The following is a 17,509-nucleotide window of genomic DNA, read 5'->3' on the forward strand; positions in this document are numbered from 1 at the left end:
CGCGTGGAGCAGGCAGGGAATGGAAGGGCCTCTCAGGAGTCCGGGGTGGGGGGGTGCAAGGCTGGGGCTTTCGGCGTGGCCCTGGGCTCTGGGAGCAGGGGCCCGAGCCAGGAGTCTCCGGAGAAGCGGCTGCTCGCCATCCCCATCCTCAGACGGGTATTTGTGTGCGCTCCGGAGACAGTGTGATGAAAACACATATGTAGCCGGCTGCGTGTGCGGAGTTGGCCAGGCAGGGGCTGTTTCTGGCGAGGAGTCTACGGAGCTGGCGCCCAGGGATGTGATTCCCCACCTCGGCGACTGAGAGGAGTGCATTTGCCTGTCTCGGGGAGGTCGGCGTCTGGCTGGCCCCCAATCCCGACCCAGCCTTTCCCCTCCCTCCTCCCTCGCTCCCTCCGGCCCCCACCGTGGCGGCAGGACTTTCCTCGGCTCCAGAGGTCGCTGGCTGCCCCGTGAGGGAGGCGCTGCCAAAGCAAACCAGACCCCGTGACTTGTGGGAAAGCAGAAATGGGAGGGCACAGGGGGCAGAGGACAACTGCTAGGGCCCAGGCCTACCCCGAGGTTCGGCTGGCCAACCGGCCCAGGGACCGGCCCAGGCCCGCCGGGCCAGCCGGCGCCCCGCGGCGCGCCATCCCGCCAGCCCGGGGCTCAGCAGCCACTCCCACCCTCACCTCCCTCGTGTTTACACCAACCAACACCTCTGGACGGAGCCCCTGAGGGCCAGCGCCAGCAGCAGCAGCACCCGAGGGAGTGGGGAGCCCCGGGCAAGGCAGAAAGAGAGGAGGAAAGAAGAGGCGCCCCCGGCCAGAGCCAGCCCTCTCGAGCTGTGCCCAGGGGCGGCAGGGGGAGCGGGCAGGTGGCTTCCACCAGCAGCCACTCCCATTGGTCAGGTTCTTCTCCGCCCTTCCTCCCGCCCCTTCCCCTCCCCTCCCCCTCACCCCCCAGCCCCCTCCTCCTCAGGTGAGCCAGTCTGGCTGAGCTCAAGGCTGCTGTTGTTTCTCCCCTCCCTGGGACCCAGGTTCCTGGCCCCCAGCTGGGGACACCATGCTCCTGCCGGGGTCCAACTGTGACCCCTAGAAACTGGAGAACAGCTCCGAGATCCCACCTGACGGACCCCTGAGGGTAAGGCGAGTCTCCCGTTCGCTGCTTCCCTCCCCCACGGCCCCTGGTGCTGGCCCCGAGGCCGCATTTCCTCCTCTGGATCCTTGGGCCACCCTTTCAGAAGCCGGGTACCCAGGCCCTCACAGCCATCCCAGATTCAGGCTTCCTGCTGGCTCCCCCTTCTCCCCCCCCCCCAGTCCTTTAGCCTTTTCCAGAACCATCTAACTCCAGCTTTCCCTCTCCAATCCCCAGCCCGTGTGGCCTCAGATGTCTGCTCCTTCCCACCCTGCCCCCCTTCCCAGAGACCCAGCATCTAGGCCCCCCCCCATCTTCTGGGGAGCCAAGGCCTGACTTCTTCAGCTCCCATCCTGGCCCCTTCCCTGGGGGGGCTCAGCATCCAATCCCCTTCTACTGACAGCGCCCCTGGGAACACTGATGCTGCCTAGTCCCCAGGTGCCCTGCCTGGCATACAGCAGGCTCCCTCCAGCCCTCCTCCCTTCTCCTGGTGCCCGAGCTTGCTCTCCATTCCTAGGGCCCCGGTGCCCTGTCTCCCTGGTCAATTCCCCTGCCTGTGTCCTTGATCCTCTGAGCTGGCAGGCTGGCCAGCCCGTGATCACGGCATGCTCTGGGCAAGAGGCCCAGCCCCTCACTTTGGCCCTGAGAGGGGGAAGCTCGGTCCTAGAGCTGGGCACACCTGGGTCAGAGAAGGTACCGTGGGGGTTGGGGTGGGGGGCTGAAATTCAGAGAACCGAGGACCCCGAGGTACCAAAGAGGGTCACGGCCCACCCCCATCCCTTTTATGTCTCCTCTACAGGTCTCACTTGGCTCTCTCCCCAAGGGGGGAGGCCCGACTGCCACTGGGGGAATCATTAACTGAAGGTGGTGACATGGCTGAGAAGGAGAGTGAGTGTCTTCCCTAACTTCGGCCCCTTCTCCCCTCTCCCTAGTGCTCTCCTCCTTCCCATCCTTTGGCTTTCTTTTCTCCGAATCTCTCAATCTCACTCTCTTACCATCAAAAGCCGTCTCTCCAGGCTCCCGACTTGTGTCTCACCCCAGCACTGCCCCTCTTCTCATCCAGCTTCCTCACCCTACCCATCTCATCCTCTCCCCAATTTCCCCCCAAAGCTACCTCCACCTTTTTGCCAGGTTAACCATTAATCAGTCGTCCATTAAGTTCTTACACAATCTGTCTCCTATTCGCCCCAATATCCCTTAAAACTTTCCCTCTTCTGTGCCTTAATTTCCCCATTTGCTACTGCCCTCCCTCCACTTCCCACCCTCCTGCCCCAAGAAATAAGTGATTCCTTCACAAGACGCCTTAAATCCCTTCAATCTTGAATGTCAATACTAGGTTGACTTGAGAATCTAATGATTCTGAGAATCAGCCCAGATTCCACTCCCCTGAGGCACTGGCCCATAAAGGGCCCAAGTCTGTAATTCCCAGCCATTCCCCATTTTCCTCCAGTTCTGAAGGAGGGATTTCTGTCCCTTGGCCTGCCGGGTTCCCCAGTCTGAATTACCGAGAAGAGTGATCTAGAAAGAGAATCCAAGAAGCCAAAGTATACAGTTCCCTCTTAAAGTATATGTATATGCTTTTATATTTTTTCTCTAGTTGTAAACTAGAAATAATATCCAAGCCAAAGAAGCAAATATAATTGTATAAACATTTGTTCTAGGAAAAGGGATGATATTTTTCCTGGATCTAGTTAAACAATTCAGTCCTAACCCCGAGGCCCCATTTCCTCCTCCAGATCATTCTAATACCTTTTCAGAATCCGGGTATCCTGGTCCTCACACCCATCCCCAGACTCAAGTTTCCTGCTGTCTCTCCCTCGACCTTTGGCCTTTTCTAGGATCATCTAATTCCTGCGGCTGATTTGAAGCAACTCAGAGTGGGAAGTCAGGGAGCAAGACCTTAGGATAAGAGAGGCCCCAAGACTGAAGAGTACAGGACTAGACCTTGAGAGGACCTTAGAGATCATCCCACTCAAACTCTGCATTCTTTTCTTTTCTTTAAAGCAGTGGTTCCCAGACTTTTTTGGCCTATTGCCCCCTTTCCAGAAAAAATATTACTTAGCGCCCCTGGAAATTCATTTTTAAAAAATTTTGATAGTGGGGGCAGCTGGGTAGCTCAGTGGATTGAGAGCCAGGCCTAGAGACAGGAGGTCCTGGGTTCAAATCTGACCTCAGACACTTCCCAGCTGTGTGACCCTAGGCAAGTCACTTGACCCCCCTATTGCCTAGCCCTTACTACTCTTCTGCCTTGAAAGGTAAGGGTTTAAAAAAATTTTTAATAGCAATTAATAGGAAAGATAAATGTATTGATGTTTTTACCTTTTTTGTAAAATATAGTAAAGAAAGGTGTAAATCAGACACATCGAACTTTGAAATTATGAAACTGTTTATTGACCTAAACTATTCAATGACCCCAAATGCACCTGTGGCCATCACCGCCCTCCTGGATTGCTGCAGCACCCACCAGGGGGTGGTGACACCCACTTTGGGAATCACTACTTTAAAGCATTAACTTCTGAATTAGAATCAATATTGTGTGTTGGTTCCAAGGCAGAAGAGTGGTCAGGGCTAGGCAATAGGGGTTAAGTGACTTGCCCAGGGTCACACAGTTAGGAAGTAACTGAGGCCATATTTGAACCCAGGACTCCTGCCTCCAGGTCTGGCTCTCTATCCACTGAGCCACATAATTTCCCCCCAATATTTTCATTTTGTACAAGAGGAAATAGATGTCCAGATAGTCAGGGACATTTACTGGGATCATATCATTGTCTCAACTTACTTCCTAAGTAAGAGAACCAACTCTGGATGCCCAACTCTGGACAATAGCAGATGCCTTGGATTGGGGGGAGAGGCACAAAATCTAAGGTTACAACATGCATTCTCTTCCTTGCCTTCCTTCCTTTTCCCTCATTTAGAAAAAGAAACATCCCTCTAAGTTTGAGTTTCTGAACTATTTCCCAGCTAACGTGAATTAATTGAAGAAGGAGTACTCAAGGCACAAAATTATTGAGGCTGGGAGTGGGGAAAAATGGACAAAAGCAGAGACATTTGGGCCTTTTCAAAATTCCCCTTCTCTGACTGAGAAGACACATGGCCCCAGCCTTCAGGGAGCTTCCTGTCTGGTGGGAGAAACAAGGTCTTGACCCTTGGCCAAGCTTCTGAGCAGATGGGCAGGAACACAGGAAGAAACCCCAAATACAAAGAGCGATACAGAAATAAATTCTCATAACTCTGTTTAGGAGTTAAACTAAGGGAGGCTTCCTGAAAGATAGTTCATGGGTTGGTTTGGAAAGGGAGAGAGACACTGGTTTAGTAAAGAGGGTAAAGGTAAGAAAATGTGACGAGGCTGGAGGCTAGAACCCCCAAAGGCTTGTTAAGGACAAGGAGCCTGGCCTGAGCACTTGGTCTGGACTGGAGTCCCAGAAGGGATGACAGGCCCTATATGAAGGTCCTAGAGAAGAACAAGAGGGGCAAAAAGAACTCTTTCTTGTTGCCTTTGAAGAAAGGAAGGTGACCCTAGACCAGTGATTACCAAAGTGGGCGCTACTGCCCCCTGGTGGGTGCTGCAGCAATACAGGGGAGCGGTGATGGCCACACTTTTTTTTGTATTACATTCTATTCTGTGTTCAATAAATAGTTTCATAATTTCCAGGGGGCGCTAAGTAATATTTTTTCTGGAAAGGGGGCAATAGGCCAAAAAAGTTTGGGAACCACTGCTCTAGACAAAGTACTGAAGACCAACTCTCCAGCTTTTAGGGTATGTGATTATAGTAAAGAGAAATTACTGGTGGAAAGTAAAAGATTGGAAGCAAGAATCCTAGTTCTGCCAAGAAGTACTCTCAACTAATATCAGCTAGTAGGGAGCACAGTGGGTAGAGTGCCAGGCCTGAAGACAGGAAGTCCTGGGTTCAAATGTGACCTCAGACACTTCCTACCTGTGTGACCCTGGGCAAGTCACTTGACTCCAATCATCTAGTCTTTACCACTCTTCTGTCTTGGAACTGATAGTATCTATTACTATTTACTGATTATTATTATTTAGAATCTATTACTATTGATTACTATTTACTAATTACTATCAATTCATATCCATTATGATTAATTATCACTATTAAATAGTATAAATAGTATTAATTAATACTATTGATCACTATCTACTAATTACAATTAATTACTATTAATTATCACTATTAAGTAGAATTAATTAATACTATTGATTACTATTTACTAAGTACTATTAATTCATACCTATTACTATTAATTATCACTAATAAATAGTATAAATAGTATTATTAATACTATTGATTGCTATCTACTAAGTACTATTAATTTGTATCTATTACTATTAATTATCACTATCAAATATAAATAGTATTAATTAATACTATTGATTGCTAGCTACTAAGTACTATTAATTCGTTTCCATTACTATTAATTATCACTATCAAATAGTATTAATACTATTGATTACTATTTACTAAGTACTATTCATTCGTATCTATTACTTAATATCTATGATCTCAGTATCTATTCTAAGACAGAAGGTAAGAGTTTTTTAAAAAGAATACAAAGCTAGCATTCCTATAGTGCCTTTGTTGTGGCTGATCCCATTCGGGGTTTTCTGGGCATAGATACTTTAGTGGTTTGCCATTTCCTTCTCCAATTCATTTTACAGATGAAGAAACTGAGGTTAATGGACTTAAGTGACTTATCCAGGGTCATATAGCTAGTGTCTGAGATCAGATTTGAACCCATCCTTCTATGCACTTGTCCCTTGAAGCTTTGCAAAGCACTTTGTATCTTATTTGTTCCAACTTTATATCAAATTGGATCCAGATTCAATAAAAAATAACCAGAACATTCTGACTGCAGATTTGGGAAGCTGAAAATAAAGGAGATATGAGGGTGGAGTGGGGTGGGGAGAGACTTCTAGGACCCTTCCAATTCTGGGAGTCTAGAATTCTTGGAAAGGGGCAGAAGAGCAGAGACATTCCCATTATTATCCTGCCATGTGGCCACCAGGGGGAGAAAAGGAAACTGGTGGAGAAGGAAGGGCTCACCAGAATGGGGATTTTATCTGGGGAGAAGGAGAGGGACATCCCGACCCTGGTGCATGGTCCTAGGCACATGCCCTCTGTGGAGCGGAGAGGCCCTGGTGCAGGAGGGGTGCCTGGGTTCCTGCTCCCTGGAGGGTAAGGATTTCCCCCCTTCCCTTTGGCTTGGAAGGAGAGAACAGTGTGACCTGGCATTAGGGTCAACAGCAGGGAAGGGAGATGCGGGGAGAAGGCCAGGGCCCAAAGGTGGCCAGCTCTCTCTCGCAGAATTCCCATTCCAGGGCAGGCTGCACTAGAAGGCCAGGAGGGAGCCAGGATGGGGAGGACCTGCTGCAGGATGAACCACAAATCACTGGGGTGCCAGGAAAAGAGAGTGTGGAGGTGGCTTCTGCCAGTCACATGCCTGCCCCGCTGTTACCCCATCTTCCATACACACTGAACGCCAGACTTGCCAGAGGAAGTCTTTTTCCTTTATTCGCCCCTCCCTGTCCCCCATCTCAAGCAGGATATCCAGAGCCTGGAAGGAAAGGGAGAAAGGCCAGGAGCTTCCTGAAAGGAGGACACCTGGGTTCCTAGGTGGGCTGGGGAGTTTCTTGCCAGCTGCCCAGGGAAACCGACCCAACCACTTTCCCAGGGCTCTCAGGATCCCCTTGGAAACAGGGCATGTGTTGGGGGAGGTGAGAAGGAGGATGAGGGTGGAGAAAAGGAGAAAGGTGAGTCAGAGCTGGTGTGGAGAGGTGTGGGGCCTGGGTCTGGCCCACGGCCCAGGACTGGCAGAGGGAGGAAGGGCTCAGTAGAGGGCCCTCGCTCTCAGTAGGGGGAATTGCCTAGAAAACAGTAGAGGGGACATCCTAAGGATGGAGAGAGTACGGAAGGAGAGCAACGAACTGTGCCCACAGACTGTATTTGCTTGTAGGTGGCCAAAAGGTTCAGTGTTGGTCTCTGCCCAAGATTGTGGCGGTCATCGCAGGGGGCATCCTGCTCCTGGCGGGGATTGGAGCAGCTTCTTGGGCCATTGGTGAGAGACAGACACCTTCCCCTCCCACCCCTCCCATCCCCTTATCCTTCCCCATGCTTCCCATTCTGCCAGCCCCTTCCTCATCTCTGTCCTTTTCACAGTGACTGTGTTGATGAGGAGTGACCAGGAGGTGCTATACCCGGGTGAGTGTACCCTAGACTTCCTTCTACTATGTGCCCATCAAACATGGAACCCCCATTGGCTCCCACCCCTGCACATAGCTCTTATCATCTCACTAGCAGGCAGGCAGCCATGTAGACCCAGGGGAGACCCTGAGGGTCCTACAGGAGGATTCGAAAGGAAGAGCCCCTCTTGGGCAACTCCCGGGTCAAGGAGGAGCCAGAGAAGGACTAGAGAACACTTAGAATAACCACCCCTTCTCTCCATAGCACGCTTTAGAGTTTCTCAGTCCCTTTCACATGTATTATGTCGTTTGATGCTTAGAACAGTCCCGTGAGAGACACAGGACAGATGTGCTCTCGTGCCCCTTTTACAGGCGAGGAACTAGAGGTCCCAAGTGACTCGGTCTTGGTAGAGCGAGCGGATGAAGGAGCTGGAATTCACACTCGGGTCTTCTGACCCTTAAGCCCCGGCTTCTTTCTCCAAGGACAACCAGTTTCTCAAATCCAAGCGAAAACTTAGCAGTAGTATCTTGGGGTAAAAAAGGGAGGAAAGGACACAAGGGAAGGGCTAGAGCAGGGGTTGGCAACCTCTTTGGCTGTGAGAGCCATAAACGCCACATGTTTTAAAATGTAATTTCGTGAGAGCCGTACAGTGCTCACAGTGTGGCTCCTGTAACAGTGCCTGAAAAAAAATGGACTTTATGGCTCCTGCAGAAAGAGCCATACGTTGCTGACCCCTGGGCTAGAGGCAGGGCTGGGCTTTCTTAAGAGGTGAACAAGCCCTGAGCCTTGGGCCAGCTGGAACAAGATGAAAGGAGAAAGAAATGTAGAGACCAGAGGAGGCAGGGCATGGACCAGGCTGAGGAACTTGGATCAAATCTAATTCAAAATAAATGAAGAGAGCGATGGAGACAGCATAAGCATAGGTGAGATGGCTGGCCTGGGAATCAAGAAGACCTGAGTTCAAGTCCTGCCTCTGGCACATGTTAACTGTGTGGCCATATAAGACTCTTTGTGACCTCATTTGAGGTTTTCTTGGCAGATATTAGAATGTCTTGCCATTTCCTTCTCTAGCTCATTTTATAAAAGAGGAAACCGAGGCAAATAGGGTAAAGTGACTTGCTTAGGGTCACACAGCTAGAAAGTATCTGAGATCTGATTTTTATGACCCATTTCAGGGTTTCCTGGCAAAGATCCTGGCATGGTTTGCCATTTCCTCCTCCTCCTTCTTCTCCTTCTCCTCCTTCTCCTCCTCCTCCTCCTTCTTCTTCTTCTTTTTTTTTTTAAACCCTTACCTTCTGTCTTAGAGTCAATACTGTGTATTGGCTTCAAGGCAGAAGACTGGTAAGGGTAGGCAACGGGGGTCAAGTGACTTGCCCAGGGTCACATAGCTGGGAAGTGTCTGAGGCCAGATTTGAACCCAGGACCTCCCGTCTCTAGGCCTGGCTCACAATCCACTGAGCTACCCAGCTGCCCCTGCCATTTCCTTCTTTAGCTCATTTTACAAAAGAGGAAACTGAGGCAAACAGGGAGAAGTGCCTTGCCCAGGGTCACACAACTAGTGTGGCCAGATTTGAACTCATGAAGTTAAGTCTTTCTGATTTTAGGCCTGGTGCTCTGTGCAATATGGCACCATCTAGCTACCCGTGCGTGACTCTAGGGGAGCCATTTAACCCCTCGATGTCCCTAGGCAACTCTCAAAGCAGCATTGGGAGTTAGTTGCCTATTCCAATGAAATATGTCCAGCCTGAGCAGAGATGTGAAGGCCTTGGAGTCAAGGAAGAGAAGAATGAGGACATCCAAGTTGTCAAATGAAGAAAAAGAGCCCACCCCAATTCTTCTAAACCTTCCCATTGCTAAGCGAGCCAAACATGATGATTATTAGAAAGGACAACAAGCTCTCCATAATGTAGTTTATATACTCAATGAATAAAATGACTTTCAGTCTGTAGACTTTTCCTTACAAAGTCCATGTATTTCAATACAGTAGTGGGTCCCCCTTGACACACCAATAGGATAAGGGTGGGATAGTTGTCTTATGATCATAAGATGACAGAGTTAGAGAGGCAGGGTAGGGGGGTTCAATGGATAGAGTGCCAGGCCTTGAGATGGGAGATCCTGAGTTCAAATATGGCCTTAGACATATCCTAGCTATGTGACCCTGGGCAAGTCACCAATTGCCTAGCCCTTATGGCTCTTCTGCCTTTGAACTGAGACTTGGTACAATTCTAAAATAGAAAGTAAGTTTCAAACAAATAAGAGGACAGATTTGGAGCTCCAAAGCCCTTCCTGAAGGGGAAACTGAGGCTCAGAAATGGGAAATGACTTTCCTAGGGTCATACAGGTAGAAAGTGGCAGACTTGAAATTTGGATCCATGTCCTCTGCCCTTTAGATCATTCTTTTTCTATTGTGTTCACCTCTTTAGAATGTCCAGAAATGAAGAGGGTGTGCCCACCGAGCCAAAGATAGTCCTAGGTTAGCCAGGCTGCCCAGCTAATGCCCTAGCACTGTTAGGGCACAGATTGCCTGGCATAGGGCCAAGGGCAGCCCGAGGCAGGTCATTCCTGGAGATCTGGGAGGCTTTGATTTAGCCTGTGGGAGCTATTGGCCTCCCAGCTTGTTCTTGCTGAGCGAATCCCAAGATCTCGACACACCCTTTAATCACCAGGCCTGTTGCCCTTCCCTCCCCCCCACCTTCTGCTCCCACAGTACAGGTGAGTCCGGCAGACCTGCGGCTTACTGTGTTTGACGGAACCGAGGGCACATGGCGGCTGCTCTGCTCCTCCAGGGCCAATTCCAGGGTGGCAAGTCTGAGTTGTGAGGAGATGGGCTTCATCAGGTACCATTGAGTAGGGGTGGGAGTCGTGAGGGGAGGAGACCGAGGCCAGGGGAGAACTGGTCTGCTGTTCCCGACCCCTCTGCCTCACAGGTCTCTGACCCACTCGGAGTTGGACGTCCGGGTATTTGGAACAAATGGCACATTGGGCTACTTCTGTGTGGATGAGGAGAGGCTCCCCTATGCTCGAAGGCTGTCGGAAGTCATCTCTGTATGGTAAGAAGGAAGTGGGTGGGGGCAGCTAGGAGGCTCAGTGAATGGAGAGCCAAACCTAGAGAAGGGAGGTCCTGGGTTCAAATATGACCTCAGACACTTCCTAGCTAGGTGACCCTGGGCAAGTCACTTAACCCCCATTGCCTATCCCTTAGCATTCTTCTGCTTTGGAAGCAATACTCAGTATTGATTTTAGCACAGAAGGTAAGGGTTTAAAAAAAAAAAAAAAGAAGGAAGGGTACTACATTTCCAGCTGATAAGCACAAATACACAGATATAGCTATCAAATACACAGATATAGCTATCAACCCACAGGTCCATTTAAACCAATGCTTGCAGACAAAGTTAGGTCCACAGGTTTTATACCCCTGTATTCTTGTTTCTCTCCTGACTATCCCTACTATGGCTCCTCCCTTCATTATCATCATCAGAACAGCCTGTCCTTTTTAAACAGTATCTCATTTGATCCTCATACTACCCCTTAGGAGGTAGGTGCCATTATTATTCCCATTCCACAGATGAGGAAACTGAGGAACATAGAGGTTAAATGACTTGCCCAGGCTTACTCAGCCAGCGTTAAGTGTCTGAGGCAAGATTTGAATTTAGGAAGACTCTAGACCCCAAGTCCAATGCTCCTATAACAACCTAAAGGAGTCATGGGAAAGTAGATTGAAAGCTGGTCTGGGAGGCAGGAAGACCTGGCATCAAGGCCTGGGTCTGACATATACTGGCTGCGTGCCTCTGGGCAAGCTGCTTAACTGCTCAATGGCCTGGGCATCTCTCTCTCTCTTCCCCTCTCCTTCTCTCTGTCTCTGTCTCTCTGTCTCTGTCTCTGTCTCTCTCTCCTCCCTCCTCTCTGTCTCTCTCAACATTAGGTTGCAGAGAGGTTGCCCATCTCATAAAGGTAGAACTTTTCTCCCTGGGAGCTCCTGCTGCTGATGGAATAACAGGCCTGGCCAGGCAAGCACTCCAAACCTCAGTTATTCCCATTGGTGATGATCTTATCCCCTCCCATAGCCTTGTCTCCCTTTTAGAAAGATGGTTCCCACATCTGCAGGGGATCACAGGACAAAGAGTTACAAGCATCCTTAGATATCAGCTGGGCATCTTCATTTTGCAGATGAGGACACTGAGGCTCAAAGAGGCTGTCAAATGAGGCAAGGCCAAGATCCCAGACCTTCTAACATCAACTTTGACTTCTCTCCTCAACTCTGGCCTGTGGGCTGGAGCATAAGATACTTGAGGTGGAGTCACAGAGAATGGCCTACTTGCTTGCTGTTGCTCAAACTTATTCTCATTCTTTCCTGCCTCTGCCCTTTTGCTCTTTTGCCCTCTGTTCCCAGGGATACCTTTCCCTCCTGCCCACCCAAATCTCCCTGGTCAGGAAATGAACCATCCTTCCCCTAAACTAGCATTTTGCTTGTCTCTCTCCTCTGCTCTTCTCATTTTTATTGTATTAATCTTTGCATGTATGTTCTCTCCTCTACTAGACTGTCATCTCATTAAAAAAAATTAAAATCCTTACCTTCCTTCTTAAAATTAATAATACTAAGTATTGGTTCCAAGGCAGAAGGGCAGTAAGGGCTAGGCAATAATTGGCCTTAAATGACTTGTCCAGGGTCACACAGCTAAGAAGTGCCTGAGGTCAGTTTTGAATCCAGGACCTCCCATACCTAGGTCTGGTTCTCTAGCCACTTATTCAGTCCTCTTCTTGACTACAGGGATTATTTTTTACTCATCTTTTTTATCCTCCTCAATGACTAATTCATACCAGATGCTTAAAATAAAATTTAATGACACATGCATACGCATACACACAATGCATAAACATACATGAAGTCATAACCACAGTGTTAGCTGAATGAATGTGTACAGGGCATACATACACTGCCCATAATTCCCTGGATCTTTAGAACAGAGAAAGGCTGTGCAAGAGAGGGGGTCGGGGCTGATGGGCAGCATTAAGAGACAATAAGAATGGACACAAGTCCCTTATCCCTTCCCCCTTCACCAGCTCCCTTCTCTCTCTGACAGTGACTGTCCCAGGGGCCTCTTCCTAGCCACCCTGTGCCAAGGTAAGCAGCCCCCCAGATGTGTGTCCTTTCTCACAGACCTCTGTTACCCGCACCATTCACTAAGTTCCCCCAGGTGTAGAACTAGGGCTTGGGAAAAAGGGGGCCATCCCATAGGTTGGACTGAGTCTCCCCATCCCAGATTATCTGAGTCTTCTAGCAAGGGGCTTTGTTGTTCAACCTCCTCATTTCAAATAGGGAAACTGAGGCAGGGAGAGATTAAATGGCTTTTCGAAGTCATCCCAGACCAGGAACTCGCCTGAGATCAGGATTCCCTGAGAGCAAGGGCTGCCTCTCCTCCCCTAGACCAGGAACTGCCTGAGGGTGGGGGCCCTGTTCCTCTCCCCAGGGGCACAGAATCTGCGATGTGGCCTGAGCATGTCTGTCTCTAGATTGTGGCCGGAGGAAGCTGCCTGTAGACCGTATTGTCGGGGGCCAAGATGCCAGCCTGGGCCGCTGGCCGTGGCAGGTCAGTCTGCGCTATGATGGGTCGCACCTGTGCGGGGGGTCCCTGCTGTCCGGAGACTGGGTGTTGACTGCTGCCCACTGCTTCCCTGAGTGAGTGCCCTCCTGGTGAGGCCCGGGGCTGGCAGGAGGAGAAGGAGCTGACTTTCAGGGGAAATCCTCCCCTAAGAGCCCAAGGGGTATTCTGGGGTGGGCACATCCCTCCTAATTTCTAGTCCAAGACCAGCTGATGGAGGGAGGAAGCTATCCTACTCTTTCTTGCTCTAGACGGAACCGGGTCGTGTCACGGTGGAGAGTTTTTGCGGGTGCTGTGGCCCAGGCATCGACCCAGGGACTCCAGCTTGGGGTCCAGGCTGTGGTGTACCACGGAGGCTACCTCCCCTTCCGGGACCCCAACAGTGAAGAGAACAGTAATGACATTGCTCTGGTGCACCTGTCCAGTCCCCTGCCCCTCACTGGTGAGCTGGGAGGGCAGCCTGGGTTTTGGAGGCAGAGAGGGGAAAAAAGAAACAGTCACTTGCATCCTAGGAGGGACACGAGGGGGACAGGGGGGTCGGGGTGGGTGTTTGGGGACAAGATGCCTGGCTCCAGGGAGGCAGCAGAAAACTGGCTGGGTTGCCTCTTTCCCCCCCACAGAATACATCCAACCTGTCTGCCTCCCAGCTGCTGGTCAGGCCTTGGTGGATGGGAAGATTTGCACCGTAACAGGCTGGGGAAACACTCAGTATTATGGTGAGTGAAGACGTTCCCTGGGCTCCAAGGTGGGAGGGCAGGGTAGGCCCACCGTCTTTGAAAAGTAAGAAGGAAGGGGCAGCTGGGTAGCTCAGTGGATGGAGAGCCAGACCTAGAGATGGAGGTGCTAGGTTCAAATGTGGCCTCAGACACTTCCCAGCTAGGTGACCCTGGGCAAGTCACTTAACCCCCATTGCCTAGCCCTTACTGCTCTTCTTCCTTGGAGCCAGTACACAGTATTGATTCTGAGATGGAAGGTAAAGGCTTAAAATAAACAAACAAATAAATGAATGAATGAATGGAAGGATGGATGGATGGATGGATAAATGAATAAATAAATAAGATGGAGTTCTCTACTGATACAGGGACCTAGGAGGGGCAATGAGGAGCTCCATCTCTCATAGACCTTCTCCTCCACCCCCCCCCCAATATCTCTACAGGCCAACAGGCGAATATGCTACAGGAAGCACGAGTTCCTATTATCAGCAACACGGTCTGCAATAGCCCTGACTTCTACGGGAACCAGATCAAACCCAAAATGTTCTGTGCTGGCTACACTGAGGGGGGCATCGATGCCTGCCAGGTGGGGAGCTACTCCCTAATGCCCAACTGGCCAGCTTCCCTCCCCAACCTCATCTCCCCCACCCTGACCCCCCCATATTCCCCATTCATTAGCAGCAACAGACACCCAGGAGCCTTGGTCAGGTTTCTACTTGGACACAGGGTAGGCCTGGACATCCCCTGTCCAAAACTGGCCTTTTTTGGGGTGGGAAGAAATCTGGAGTCAAGAGAAGCTGAGACCCCGGATCCCTTCAAATGATGGGAGACTCTGAAACTGGGAGAAGGAAGGGGCATTTAAAGATATTTGTCATCGTGCCAGCCCGCCATTTCTCCTGAAAGAACCCAGGCTTCCTGGCCTCCAGTCTTGCCTCTGTTCATCTGCAGGGAGACAGCGGGGGCCCTTTTGTGTGTGAGGATAATATCTCCAGGACACCTCGATGGAGGCTGTGTGGGATAGTGAGCTGGGGAACAGGCTGTGCCCTTGCCCACAAGCCTGGGGTTTACACAAAAGTTGGAGAATACCAGGAGTGGATCTACCGAGCCATGAAGGTACTGAGGTTGGAAGGGAAGGTGCAAAAGCAGGTTCACCCTTCCCTATAACCCCCTATTCTGTCCTGCTAAAACAAGCCAAGTGAAAGTGAGAATGGGAGAAATGGGGGCCAGAGCAGCCTTCAAAGCATTTCTATACCTGCCCAATGGGTCCAGCCCCTCTTCTCTAGTCTCACGGCCACTGCCAGAGGGTAGGTTGCTCTTGATACTGCATTTTCTGACTCTTCATGACCCCATTTGGGGTTTTCTTGGCAAAGATACTAGAGTGGTTGGCCATTTCCTTCTCCAGCTCATTTTACAGATGAGGAAACTGAGGCCAACAGGGTGGAGTGACTTGCCCAGGGTCACACAGCTAGAAATTGTCTGAGGCTGGATTTGAATTCAGGTCCTTCTAACTCTAGGCCCAGCATTCTATCCACTGTGCCACCCAGCCTTCCCTTAAGTTCTGTCTCTCCATTCCTGTCCATCCTCACTTTTGTGTCTTGTGAAGTGTGAATCAAACTTTGTCTGTCAATCAGCAATTTTTAATTTAATCAACCCCAAACTGTGAACTCCCTTACTTAGTATTAAGTAGGCGTGTTTTGAGTTTTGGGTTGATTAAATTAAAAGCTGCTGATTGATAGACCAAGAAAGTTTGATTCACACTTCACACTTTGATCCACTTGATAAGGTATTTATTAAGCATCTACAATGTGTCAGGCACTACCGCAGGTCCCTGTCCTTAAGGGGGGGATACATCAGTGGCTCCAGATAATCACCATAGAATAGAATATAAACAAAATAGACCCAAAAAGTGAAGAGGAGGTGGGCTATCTAACAACTGGGAGAAACAGAAACAGGCTTCAGAAGGAAGATGGTGGCTTTTCAGCTGAACCTTGGGAGACGTTTGAGGAGGGAAAGTATTCCAAGCATGGCGGGCCACACAGGCAAAACCCATTAAGGCTGGAGGTGTAGATGAGCGTGAATAGTGTAGGCCCCTTTGGGCCTCGTGTAACCCCGTTTGAGCCCTCTTGCATGCCTCGTGCTTTACTCTGGAAAATCCCTATTTTTTGATGTCAGTCACCCTAGTAGAACGTAAGCGCCACGAGGGCAAGGCTTGGTGTCTCCCCCAGCCTCTTGGGGCGGCACAAAGTGGATACTTAATCAGGCTCTATTGGATTTGAAATGCTTGTTTGGGGTAAGCGAGGGGTCCCGGGACGAGGAATCATTTTAACATTACGCCCTCACCTCTCCCTGATGTGGTGGCTATGGAGTGAGTGGCAATAAGGTCTGATTTCAAGAGGGTTCCATCCTGGAGCAAACACTAGGCACGCATTAAATAACCAGAACTCAGCCCCTACTTTTCACCAAGATTCAGTTTACAGAGCAGAAGGCCGGGCCTAGTGAGAGAATGCCAAGGCCAAGGATGCTGGGATTTAGAAGCCTGGACCAGGAGGGGAGGGGAGGGCAAGGGAAGGGCATGTTACTACCCGCCGTCTTACCTTCTCTCTCCAGACTCACTCCGAGGACAGTGGGATAGTGACCCAACTCTGACACCCCTGCTTCTCCTCCCGGGGGACCTGCTTCCCCTCCTCTCCGTATCCTCTGCTGGTCCTGAGGGGACGCTCCCCAGCACTTAGCAGTGGAAGACAATCTATGGCTCAGAGAGCCCCATCCTGGATTCCTCTGTAAAGGCGAGGAGGGCCTGAGGATTCTGAAGGGCAGGGGAGAAAATAGGGAGGGGGGCACCAGGTCAGTGTTGATCCCCACCCTGAGGATTTTCTCCACCCCATCCCATACATGTTGCTGCTATCCCTGGCCCATTACCTGCCCTCCTCTGGGCAACCCCCCACTCAGGTCCACCCATGAGTCCTGCCCTGCCCCCTCCCCATGTAAATACTCTCTTGGGATGTGTGGGCTTCTTGCTCTACCTGCCCTCGGTCCCCAGAAATGTTCAGTGATTACTTTGAATAATAAAACTGGTTTTGATTAGAAGTGCCTTGGGGTTTCTTAAAACAGAAAGGATGTCCCCACCTGAACCCAGTTTTCATACCTCTAAGCATAAACCAGAACTTCCCCTCTAACTGCAGAAGACAGAACCAGGGCCTAGATCAGGGCTGGAATTACAGCAACGATTCTCACAGGCTTCAAGTGTATCCCAGATGTGTTTCTGCTTTGGAGAAGAGTAATAAACCTCACTTCCCTGGAATTCTCCTGAGACTCCGATTACTAATACACCAAGGCCAGCCCAGCCTCCTCCCCTCCCCAGAGGCTCAAACTCCCTCTTTTCCTCCCTCTCTCCCTCCCTCTCTGTGAATTCATGCTCCAAGATCAACAGAACAAAAACCAGGAACCTCACACACCTACCAGCTGGGTGAGCCCAGGTTCAGTAACCCCAAGCTAAATTCCCAGTTAGGGGAGGGAAGGGAGCACAGCAGGGGAGGTAGGGAGTAGAAACTCCACAATGACACCTCGTGACACCTGTAGGAGGGCCTGGGAATTCAGAAAGTGAAGCCAGAAGGCCACAAACCCCATGAAAATCCCAGGGGGGCTACCCCCGAGCACCAAGGGGAACCCAAGGAACAACTATGATCCCCCCTACCACCCAGAGCCCAGTCTAGGCTCCAAGATCCCAGGGAGTAACTCTAGGGGGCCCAAAGACCCCACAATAATGTTCCTGGGAGCTCAACCAGGGTGCTGAGATCCCAGAACCTTCCTAGGAACACCTATGTGCGTGCCCACACCAGCCACACTCACTTCAAACCTGACCAGCTCATGACTCCCTAGAGTCCTT

At 50.4% G+C, this 17,509-nt stretch overlaps 1 protein-coding gene across 1 annotated transcript; it reads left to right on the top strand.

The window, feature by feature from the left end:
• Window positions 1-972: 972 nt before the first annotated feature.
• Window positions 973-16,710, top strand: HPN (hepsin). Its single transcript, XM_044667434.1, has 13 exons — window positions 973-1,119; window positions 1,913-2,001; window positions 7,084-7,185; window positions 7,287-7,328; window positions 10,018-10,147; window positions 10,238-10,360; window positions 12,392-12,432; window positions 12,822-12,987; window positions 13,162-13,352; window positions 13,531-13,626; window positions 14,067-14,209; window positions 14,572-14,736; window positions 16,231-16,710. The coding sequence occupies exons 2-13, from the start codon at window positions 1,986-1,988 to the stop codon at window positions 16,267-16,269; spliced, it is 1,254 nt and encodes a 417-aa protein (XP_044523369.1). The 5' UTR covers window positions 973-1,119; window positions 1,913-1,985; the 3' UTR covers window positions 16,270-16,710.
• The last annotated feature ends 799 nt before the right edge of the window (window positions 16,711-17,509 follow it).

This window comes from Gracilinanus agilis, chromosome 3 (assembly GCF_016433145.1).
Source record: "Gracilinanus agilis isolate LMUSP501 chromosome 3, AgileGrace, whole genome shotgun sequence".
NCBI lineage: Eukaryota > Metazoa > Chordata > Mammalia > Didelphimorphia > Didelphidae > Gracilinanus > Gracilinanus agilis.